This window comes from Amphiprion ocellaris, chromosome 4, assembly GCF_022539595.1.
Source record: "Amphiprion ocellaris isolate individual 3 ecotype Okinawa chromosome 4, ASM2253959v1, whole genome shotgun sequence".
In the NCBI taxonomy this organism is placed as follows: Eukaryota; Metazoa; Chordata; class Actinopteri; family Pomacentridae; genus Amphiprion; species Amphiprion ocellaris.
The window spans coordinates 4,340,520-4,352,938 of record NC_072769.1 but is presented as its reverse complement, the minus strand read 5'-3'; the positions used below and the strand labels follow the sequence as shown (position 1 = coordinate 4,352,938).

General features: G+C 38.8%; 1 protein-coding gene across 2 annotated transcripts in view; it reads left to right on the top strand.

Annotated features, from left to right (window-relative positions):
* The first annotated feature begins 2,487 nt into the window (after positions 1-2,487).
* The window catches only part of LOC111571197 (atlastin-2-like), a 35,579-nt gene continuing 25,647 nt past the window's right edge, over positions 2,488-12,419 (top strand). For both annotated transcript variants that reach the window (XM_055009631.1, XM_055009630.1), the window contains exon 1: positions 2,488-2,618. In XM_055009631.1, the coding sequence (XP_054865606.1) occupies positions 2,558-2,618 (61 nt within the window). In that variant the 5' untranslated portion in view covers positions 2,488-2,557. The remainder of the gene's footprint in view (positions 2,619-12,419) is intronic.

Below are 12,419 nucleotides of genomic sequence, written 5' to 3'. Positions count from 1 at the left end.
TCAGCCCATCCAAGCTCATTAATCTGATGTTTCTGAACCTGCACTGAGTACATTTATGCTGTTTGAACACCGAGTTTGGTTCTGGTTCTGTTCTGTGGGTTTGTGTTTTGCTCATTTGGGGTTTTTTTGGTGTAAAAACAAATGATTAAAATATTAAACAAAAGTAAGAATGCCTGCTTTCGTAACAGAACAAAAGCACAAAATGAGACAATTATGAGGCTTCTGATAAAAACACTGAATGTAGAAGAGTTTATCAAGACACAAATCATTCATATTTACCAGGTTAGGCTAAAATATGAGGCTACAAAATAACGCTAAATTAGGAGCCGTTTGCCGAACTTCCCATCACTAGACAGAAGAGGGAGTTGGCTTGATTACTCCCACCTGCTTGCGTGCCATTTCCTGCTGATTCGATTGGCCGCACCTGCCAAACGTCCACCTGAGGAGAGAAAGGAAGGGAGGTTTCAGGGGAAAACCTGCCACTACCTGGAGCCAGAGGGTGTAACAGTTAGACCAGGGGGTCAAACTCATTTTATTTCAGGACCAGTTTTTGCTACATGATCAAAACGACAAAAGTCAGATATAAAAAAAATATGACGAAAGTCAGACAAAAACAACAAAAACAGGACAAAATATGACAAAAATTAGACACAAAGCAACAAAAAAATCTGACGACGCGAAATAAAACAAAAAAGTGACAAAAAATTTGACAAAAAAGTGAGAAAGCGACAAAAAATGGACAAACGACAAAAACGAGACAAAAAAACACAAAACGGCATGCAAAACAACGAATAAAACAAAACACAAAATGATAAAAATAAGACAAAACGCAAGTGAGACAAAAAGGAAACACAAAACAACAAAAACAGAAGACAAAAGGACAAAAAACACGAGACGAAAGTCATACAAAAAGCAACAAAAACAAGACAAAATATTACAAAAATGAGACACAATGCCAAAAGAACAATGAACAATCTAGTATTTTACTTTAGGATCAGAACAACTTGTCATGGTCTAGAAATGATTTTAAATTTATAGTTTTACTAATTTACAATCTGCAGTTAATGTCTTCTCTGGAATTTTTACACTTTGAGGGCCAGATTTGACCCTCTGGAGGGCCGCTTTTGGCCCACGGACCTCATGTTGGACACCCCTGATTTGGATACTTACCTTTTCTGATCTGGTAGAACTTGAAGTAATGTGTGACCTCCAGGACTGCAGCTGGTTCAGTTCCATCAATGATTCAGACTAAATGATTTCAGAATATCTTCTTCTTCTGGTTCTAGAAAATGGGCTAAAATCTGAATGAGAATGGATTCATTCACAGAAACGGGACATTTATTCCTGACACACAGCATTTAGACAGAGTCAGGAGGCCATCAGCTGATGGTCGAATCCATTTTCTACAGAAGTCAGAAGGTTTCAAACACAACTTCTGATATTCAAGTTGAATTAGGTCTGGTTTGGATTTTACAGCCTCAAGTCTTAAAGAACTGCAGAACTTTCCGACAACACCTAATCCTCTAGAGTAGGAAAGGAAACACAAAACAACAAAATGAGAAACAAAACGACAAAAACATGAGACGAAAATCAGACAAAATACAACGAAAACAAGACAAAATATTACAAAAATGAGACACAGAACGTCAAAAAAGATGAGACGAACAACACAAAACAAAACAAAAAGAGACAAAATTCGACAAAAAGCTACAAAGCAACAAAAAACATGGAAAAACAACAAAAAATAGACAAAGAAACACAAAATGGCACGCAAAACAACGAATAAAGCAAAACTCAATATGACAAAAATAAGACAAAAAACCACAAGCGAGACAAAAAGGAAACAAAATGACAAAATGAGACATAAAATGACAAAACAAGAAAAACGACACAAAATAAAACAAAAAAGTGACAAAAATTTGGACAAACGACAGAAACGACACAAAAAAACACAAAAACATGAGACAAGTCAAACAAGAAAAGACAAAAAACAACAAAAAAGACAAAATATTACGACAATGAGACACAGAATGTCAAAAAATGAGACAAATGACACAAAACAAAAAAAGACAAAATTCAACAAAAGCTACAAAACAACAAAAAATGGAAAAACAACAAAAACAAGACCAAAAAAACACAAAGTGACGCAAAAAAACAACGAATAAAACAAAACACAAAATGGCAAAAACATGAGACCAAAGTCAAACAAAAAAAGACAAAAAGCAACAAAAACAAGACAAAATATTACAAAAATGAGACACAAAATGCCAAAAAAAACAATGAACAATCTAGTATTTTACTTTAGGATCAAAACAACTTGTCATGGTCTGGAAATGATTTTATATTTATAGTTTTACTAATTTACAATCTGCAGTTAATGTCTTCTGTGGAATTTTTACACTTTGAGGGCCGGATTGGACCCTCTGGAGGGCCGCTTTTGGCCCGCGGGCCGCACGTTGGACACCCTTCTATGGCTCGGCTAGTTTAGACAGGGGGCGGGGCTACGCAGCCCCCTGAGGTCTGTGACGTCAGAGCCGCTATCAGCAGGTCGGGAAAGATGGCGGCGGAGGAGAGCAGGTTGAAGCAGCGGAATCACAACAGCAGCATCTTCACCGAAGGTAACTTACCGAGCTTTACGCGCTGCTACCGGGGCGTCGGATGACAGCGGGGTGTCGTCGGCATTCGTGGCTTCCACCGCCGTGTGTTTGTGTGCGTTTTACGGGCTGTAAACGTTATGAAATGACACCGCTTCGTCGAATAGCCGCCGTCCGTCGTTTGGCGTCCCGCTACGACCCGCTGTGTCCGAGCGCTGAAATATCACCGAAAACACGGCGCTTGATCAGCCCTGACAACCAGGCTGGGTTGTGTTTGAACCCACGTCCACTTCCACTCGTCCTGTGTGGTGGTGTTGTCCTTAAACGGACCGTGTTGAGCCGCCCAGCTGTCCGGTGTGTTTGTTATTAGCATTTGAATAGCCGCTAGCCGCTTCCAGCTAATTCTCCACTGTAGCTCTGCTGTTTGTTTTAGCAGCTAAACGGCTCTGTCGGCTAACTAACCGGTTGTTATTTAGCAGCAAGACAACTCAAATAGCTGTTTATGTTAAGATAGTGGATAACGGGATGCTTTACTAATGCAGATATCGGTGTTTCATATTACAGATGTCAGGCAGCAAGTACTCCAGGTTAACACTAAATTCAATTTAAAAAGCTGAGCAGTCCCGCAAGTATATACTAACCCGTCCAGAATGATTTGAAAATGATCCGTAATTACAGAAAATTAGTCCAGAATGACATGAAATTTGTCCTAAATGACTCGAAAATCATCCCAAAGAGACAAAAATGGTCCAAAATTATGAGAAACGATACAAGCTGACATCAAACTTGTTAAAAAAAGACAAGAAACTGTTCCAAAATGACTCAAAAAATGTTTAGAATGACTTGAAAATGATCCATAATATGGAAAATTAGTCCAGAATGACATGAAATTTGTCCTAAATGACTCGAAAATTATCCTCAACACGCAAACATGATCCAGAATGACGAGAAAAGGTCCAAGGTGACATAAAACTTGTTGAAATTGACAAGAAAATTGTCCAAAATGACTCAAAAATTGTTCAAAATGGTGAGAAAATGATCCATAATTACAGAAAATTAGTCCAGAATGAAATTTTTCCTAAATTACTCGAAAATTATCCCAAAGACACAAAAATGAACAGAAATAACGAGAAAAGATCCAAGCTGACATAAAACTTGTTGAAAAGGACAAGAAAATTGGCCAAAATGACTCAAAAATTGTCCGGGTCAATCGATAATTGAGGGTCTTTTGAAGTCCATGGGATATATCTTGCATACATTTTTTTAAAAGTAAAAAAACTGATGTTTTTATGATCATATCTTTACAAATTGCATAATTTATTATGGAAACAATCACTTATTAATAAAAAATGACTGAATATCGCTAAAATATCAACTATGATACAAAAAGTCCTGCAATTCCATATTGAGCCGTCCAGAATGACTTGAAAATGATCCATAATTACAGAAAATTAGTCCAGAATGACCTGAAATTTGTCCTAAATGACTCAAAAATGATCCCAAAGACACAAAAATGATCCAAAATCACGAGAAAAGATCCAAGCTGACATAAAACTTGTTGAGAATGACAAGAAAATTGTCCAAAATTAGTCATATAGTTCCGAATAACTCAAAAATGATCCATAATTACGTAAAATTAGTCCAGAATGACATAAATATTAGTCCTAATGACTGTAAAAAGGTTAAGTTCAGTATGTATTTATTTGCTGCAGTTTGGTGTCATTTTCACTGGATTTGACACAAATTTGGACGAACCACTGAATAAAAACTGCCTCTTTTACAAACACACTGATTGCAACTTAAGACTGATGTCAACATGTGCCATCATATCTCTTTATAAACAGAAAATAAAAAAAAGATGCTTTAGTGCATGACCAACTAGTGTGTGAACCTATACATATTTTATGCTCGTTTTTGTGTATAACTGGACAGGTTTTATGGCGTGTCAACCTGCACTATGAACCTGGAACATTTCACAATTAACAACGTCTTTTCTGTAAACCAAAGAACAGCAGTGAAATATGAGACCAAAAAATGAGACAAACGACATAAGTCAGACAAAAAGACAAAAAACAACCCAAATAAGACAAAATATTACAGAAATGAGACACAAGCAACAAAAGCAAGAAACAAAATGACAAACATGGGACAAACGGTAGGAAACTAAACAAAAAAGAGACAAAAAATGGACAAATGCCAAAAAACGACAAAAGTGAGAAAAAAACGACAAAATGTGACAAACGACACGAAGCAAAACAAAATGAGACAAAAAAGTTAGAAAACAACAAAAACATGACAGACGACAAAAGTCAGACAAAAAAACGACAAAAAACAACTAAAACAAGACAAAATATTACAAAAATGAGACACAAAATGACAAACGCAAGCAACAAAACGACATAAAATGAGACCCAACGACACAAGCGAGACAAAACCCCCCCCACAAAATGACACACAAAGTATGCAAAATTTAAAATGACAAAAATAAGACAAAAAACGCAAGCGAGACGGAAAGGAAACAAAATGAAAAAAACAAGAAACAAAACGACAAAAACATGAGACGAACGAAAAAAGTCAGACAGAAAAAGGCAAAAAACAACAAAAACAGGACAAGATATTACAAAAATGAGACACAAAATGACAAAACACACACACACACACACACACACACATATAATTACATTTCACAATAAACAACTTCTTTTATGTAAACCTAAGAACAGAAGTGAAATATTCTCTGCTTGGTATTTCATACCTTGGTTCCGCTGTGTGTTGCTTGTGTACTTTACTTTTACGAGGCAGTTCTTGCATATCGCATAGTCTTTGTTGAGCTCGCTTGTTCCCTCAGTGGGTCCACACTTTGGACTTAAAGGTGGACGGGGTGTCTCTTATGGTAGCATTGCTGTCCGTCGTCGTACCTGTACAAACTCCTCTTCGGCCGATTCACTTCCACTCAAATCTCCCTCGTTCATGTCATTAGCGCCACCTTGTGGAGGCATTAAGTAGTGCCGCCGGCAGGGGAATCGGGCAGGGGTTAGAGCGCCTTATTATATTAAAGTATCGATATTTGGCACCAACATATCGATAATCAAATCATACGAGAAAGGACGATGATATATCGCTGTATCGATACTTTGTCCCATCCTTAGTTCCTAACGCTAACCCTAACATCTTGCATTGATTTAAAGTCCGAAATATTGCTCATGTTTTTCAATTCCAGAGTTTCCTCTACACTAATTTAGAGTGGCGGGCCACTGTTCCTAAATCCTAGCCACCATTCCTTCAGATTACTTTCTTCTTCTTTTTTTTTTTGGTTACTGTCGCAAATGCACCACCGCTGCATGTCTCCACCTTCACAGCAGAGTCCTGCACTGTGTTGGGTACTAGCGAGTACTATGGTAAACTACAGATAACTATCTTGCTCAGTATCTGCTCTTTGATATGTCGGGTCAAGCATCCAGGCACCAGGTCAGAGAATCAGAGGAGTGTCGTCTTCGAAAATAGGGCAGCGACTTACCGGAGAAAAGTAATTAGATTTTATAAGTTAAATAGACATTCACAAAATATTCATGTCCAGCTAATGTTACGTAGCATTTCGGTAGCTTCAGTTAATTGGGCCCGGTGCCAACTCAGTGTCGCTAACGTGAGTAAACTAATTGATAGCATTAAGCTAATATCTACACACCATGATGTAACTGCTGACTGCATTTTCAGCCTTTAAAAAACTATTTTCAAGTGGCCATTCAATAAATAGGTTGTACAAATAAAATCTGCAGTCAAGCGCCATTTGTTTACGCCGCTACGATTCCTGAAGAACTTGCCGCTGCTGCTGAAAAAAATCCTAGAGGAAACAATGAATTCCTTTTAGCTAAAACGGTATAAACAACCTTGTAGTTCTTTTTTGTGTAATTATAATTTTTTAAAGTTGGAGTTGTTCGCTTTGGTCGTGCAGTGTAATTTAAACTAAAGCTTTGTTAGCAGAGGTCATGCTTGTTTCCTGCTGGATACTGTCGTGCAGTAATTCATACTGATATCTTTTGGTATAGCGAGTCAAATAATGATTTCCTAACACGTGAGAAATGTTTTCTTTTGTAGTATGTGTTCGCAGAATCTTGACAACATTAAATATGCTGTTTTTTTAAATTTGGTGTGTAATATTTTCCCCTTACGCAAGCATGTTTGGGACAAGTAGATTGCGCCTAACAGTCCAACTAATGCCACTTTATTTCCAGATTGTATTTCTACACACTGTCTGCAGCTATCTGTTCATAGGCTGAGACTAGCTTATCATTAACAGACAAGTAGTTGTTGATCTTTTGTGAGATGCCAGGTCACTTGCAGTGTCATTCACAAACACCTTCAGCTTGCTGTTGTTTGATAATTGCTTTGTCAGCACCTGGAAGTGTTATCATCTCGCTCAGTTTGAGTGTAATTACAGTCAGTGTTGGGCTGTCATTGATGAGGTTTGAGCCAGTGCTGTTGAGCCATCAAAGATGTAGTTTATTCCCAGCTGTCTGTAGAGTTTTTACTCTGCGTTTTTTAAATAAATGCAGCATCAAACAGCACCAAGATCTGTATAAGCATCTCCAAACTAAGAGAGTTGTGTGTATTTATGCATGTCACACGATAGTTTTAACTTCTATAATTACTGAGTGCTTACCTTCATCACAGCTGTTGGTATATTTAATGCTGTCATTGATAAAGTAGTAATTAGATTATTATCACATATGGACAAAGTTTTGTTTTGGTGTTGAGGACATTATGATTACAGTCGGCAAATGTTAGTTATTTGGACAGCTACTGTTAATTTAGGTTTTGGCTTTTATGTACTGATTCATTATTCAGTCCCTCCAGGATTTCGCGGGCATTTTTCCAGATTGTTGCACCCTAAAATGCCTGAATTCGCGGCAGCTTTCTAAAAAATTGCAATGTTTTAAGCGTATTTGTTGCGATTAAAATGCAGGAGACAGTGACAATTGCTAAAAAGTTGCATTAAAAAGACAATATTTCTTCCAAAACTAATTCTTTAACACGCTCCAACCAAGTTCCCCAAGCTGGAACACCACGGTGTGAAATTAGCAGCAGCCAGATACTGGTTAACAGGAAGTGGTTGGTAGATTTAAGACAAAAGTTATTTTCACATCCTGGCACACGTGTTCACACACACGCTCACGGCTTGTCACGTCAGTTAATGAATCTAACTTAACTTCATTCAACAGATCTGGATCAACAGCTTCCGTCACGGTGATTTGTCTGGTCTGTGGTCCGATCATTTCAGCCGTTCTCCTAACAGGTTTGGCGGTAGAAAAGTGTTTGTCAGTCAATGGTTTTCGTTTGTATTCCACGGGTGTAAAACAGTTTAGCTCCGCTTTGGTGAAGAACATCATGGAATTGTTTTTCACGGTCTTTAGTGGTAATTTTTGTTGGTAAATGAGAGACATTAGAATGGGACATGTCTGGATCTTCAAACCATAAACAGGAAGTGAATTTGGTGACGTACGTGTGTTATGTTTGGACTGCTATGATTGGTGGAACTCACGGGAGGCGGGCCAAAATTGCGAGGTTGCGCAGAATTCATGGATATTGGTTGAATTCATGGTAACTGTTGCGATCGCAACATCACAAATTCATGGAGTGACTGATTATTATGCATTATATTACTTGATGCAGTGTCCAGTTTCACATGTTTGATGTTGTATGCATCTTACCATGGTGTGTGTGTATGTCTAATGCCTTGAAGAATATTAATATAAAAGTTCTGAATAACAGTAAGCTGTCAGTTGACCAGACTGATGAAGTGTTGATGTTCCACGTCTCCGCTGTGGAAAGTGCTGTTGGTTGACAACCAGTCATGCTTTTGCTTAGTTTGTTTGGAACAGCTAAGTTTGGGCAGAGCTGTTATTTATTCATATTCGTACTACGAAGCGAGATTAGTGTGTTAGAAGGTACAGTGCTTAACAAATTTATAAGACCAGCTGTCATAAAAATGAGAAAACACAATATTTTAGAAATCTGTCAAAAACTTGTTTCAAACTATAAATTGTATTCCTATGTATTGGGCAAGCAACACATTGGAACAACTAAAAAGTCCTTATTCACATATATTAATCCGAAATCTTAATATTTTCTATGACTTCCTTCGGTCCTGATAACAGCTTGTATTCTTGCTGCTGAAGTTTTTATGGACTTTTTGACAGTCTCTTTTTTATTGAGTTTAAATAGTTCCTAGCTCTTCCTAGAGACATGCTTTGGATGAAACTTGATTTATCTGATTGATTCAAGTCTGGACTTTGACTTGGCCAGTCCATCAGTTCCAGAACTCCAGAAGTTCAAAGATTGAATATGCAAAATAATCAATTTATTCAATCACCAGTATTTCCCCCTTTCACTTTGATCTCGGCTTTCGGTCTTTCAGGCATGGAATGTACAATGTTCTTGAGTGTAGATGGTTCTATCTTCTGCCACTCCCACACAGTTTTGGGACACGTATACTTAAAATCTTGAGGTGTCTGACATCTGCTTCAGTTAGCTTTCATTTTCGGCTTCTTCCTCGGAGCATTTTGTAAGTACCAGTACCAGCATTCCTGTCTTGCATCATTTCTGGTCGCAGCTCTTTTTATTGTCATACATTTTTATATTTCTCCATTATAACAACCTGTTGACTGAACAAGATGCATACGATCGTTTAATTTTGTGTGAAAGAAGACTCACATTACGTTCACGTTAAACGCCCCCTTTCTGGTGAACAGTTTGCAACAGAAAGCCTGAGTTAACAACGACAGTTGATGACCACCTTTGTAACACCCGTTAACTCTGACTGGAATTTTAGTTTTCGTCAAGTCGACTTCCACAAAGAAAGCCTGGCCATGTGAAACCGGCTTCATAGTGCACACCTCAGTAGCTGTGGTCCAAAACTGTGGAGTTGGAGTCGATTCACGGGACAAGCAGATCAGAGTCTGAACTACGAAGGAAGTTCAGCATTGTCAGGCTTTATGGTGTTCAGCTGCTTCAATCAACAGGTTGTTTTAATGGAGAACAATGAGGAACATGAAAATTTATCATGATAAAAAGCTGCAACTGGAAATTATGTAAGACAAGAATGCTGGTAGAAAACTGATAAATGTGTGTTAATGTATGTATTAGATCAACGCAACTGATTATTTCTGACAGCTGCACCGTAAAACTATCAAACTTCATTTCAAACATGATATTGTATTGAAGCGCATGTAGATCTGACACTGTCTCATAACGAAGGAATTCACTTAAACTGATCACTTTTCTTATTTGTGTTCTATCAACATAAAAACAGATTTATGGGATTTCTGCATCATCAACTAAATACATGTCGGGTTCCCATGGCTTTAAGTTTTAGTTGAATACCTCTGTACTATACTATACATGTACTATACCCCTGTACTATACTATATATGTACTCTACCCCTGTACTATACTATATATGTACTGTACCCCTGTACTATACTATATATGTACTATACCCCTGTACTATACAATATATGTACTATACCCCTGTGTTATACTATATATGTACTATACCCCTGTACTATACTATATATGTACTATACCCCTGTACTATGCTATATATGTACTATACCCCTGTGTTATACTATATATGTACTATACACCTGTACTATACTATATATGTACTATACCCCTGTATTATACTATATATGTACTATACACCTGTACAATATATGTACTATACCCCCATACTGCACTATATATGTGCAATACCCCGACAGACTGTAAGTTATTGAATCGGTTTAGTTTCCGTGTTTTCTCACACATGGACAGGATGCTGTAGGACCGACCGTCAGGTACAGTGTTTGTGTGGAAAAGTGTTTTTTTTTTTTCCACAGCAAGAGCAGTCATAAATCATTCTGCAGTTAATATTTCAGGTTTCCACTTTAAGACTTGAACACAAGCTTTTTTTTGCCTCCTGAAAGTAGCATTTGAGAGAAATGTCACTCATTGCAGTCTTTCAGAGCTCTTAATTGTGTGTTCTTGTATATTCCATCCATCCATTATCTATACACCGCTTAATCCTCACTAGGGTCGGGGGGGGGGGCTGGAGCCTATCCCAGCTGACTCGGGCGAAGGCAGGGGACACCCTAGACAGGTCACCAGTCTGTCGCAGGGCTACATATATAGACAAACAAGCACTCACACATTCACACCTACGGGCAATTTAGAGTAATCAATTAACCTCAGCATATTTTTGGACTGTGGGAGGAAGCCGGAGTACCCGGAGAAAACCCACGCATGCACAGGGAGAACATGCAAACTCCATGCAGAAAGATCCCGGGAAAGCCGGGACGCGAACCAGGGACCTTCTTGCTGCAAGGCGAAAGTGCTAACCACTACGCCACTGTGCAGCCCCCTCTTGTATATTCATTCAGTAAAATATCGTCCACACCCTACCTAGTTCAAGCAAGCATGTCCCGAGGCTAGTAGGGTAGCAATGCTGGGAAACTATGCTTTTCTATTTTGAATGCAGCCAGACCAGACTGTTGAAGTTTCTGAGAGCTAAAAAAGGCTTTCAGCAGCATCTATAAACATTTGAGAAGAAATGAGACTAGATCCATGCACTCTGCATAATGACAGTAGCTAGTAGAACAGGATGATTAGACCATTGAGGAAGTTACGCAGTTTAAGATGAGCATGCAGAAATTCAGTGGCCGGCTCAACTCCTTTGATAAGAGGGAAAAATGCCGATTCACAGCTAATGTACCGGTAAACTGATAATGCAAGAAACTCGGAGGCATTGCTGCTGCAGGCAAGAATACCAGAGCGCAAGCATGATCAGATGATCCACTCCTTTTTTCAGTTTATTTTCAGCTGCTGCTTAATGGGCAGGGGGCTTTTAGGCTTATCCTGGCTCAATATTTCCATCCACACTGAATGCCTGAACAACAGGAGAATGACTGAATTAGTCCCCCTTGTCCTTTTTCAGCTATCAGACTTTTCTCCACAGCTGTCATGTGTTGAGCAGTGTTCTCTGCCATTCTAGTCTTATTAATGAATTGAAAGGATACATTTCCAGTTTGTAGTTCTTCTATGTCACCTGTGAAGCAGGCAGCAAATGACATTTTTTTAATGAAAAATCACTGACAACATAAAAATACTGCTTTAGGATTGACTGATCAACTGTATTGACATTGGAACACTGAAAGTTATGGATCTCAAAAAGAGCATTTCAGATAGCCCTACTGAATTTCTCCTTGGGACAGATTATGCCACTTTTACCATTTATTTATATGGGGCATCTCATTGCAGATATCCTCAATTCAGTGGGAGGTATCTGCAAACTGAACTGTGGATATCGGGAGCTGATTTATGACTAGTTGTATTAACAGTTATATGCTTGTGTAAATCTGTTGTGTAGGACAAGGTGTTGATATCCCTTCTTGCATACATGAGACACCTCAGACTTTGTGGGATGGTCCAGTGGGTGAGAGCATCCTCTGGGTTATCCAGTGGGCGCCCTCCTTCATCAGTGTTTCGCTGATCGGCCCACGACATCTCCAGAGGGTTCAGCAGTGAATCCCAGGTTCACCTCTAGATGCCATCTACTCACCTGAAAACCCAGGTGGAGTGCTTTCTCTTCATCCACAACCACTGACTTCCCTTTTCAGCAGCTCTGGAAAGGTGCTTGATCGCCTGCCGGTAGGCCTTCCCATACTCCGATTTTCCAGAGAAGCCTGGATGTTGAGGTGGCTATGAATCCTCTGCAGCCTACTTCGACTGGTCGGGCCCTCACCTTCCAGCCTCGCTGTTTGGCATCGGTGGCAAACTCCATATACCTCA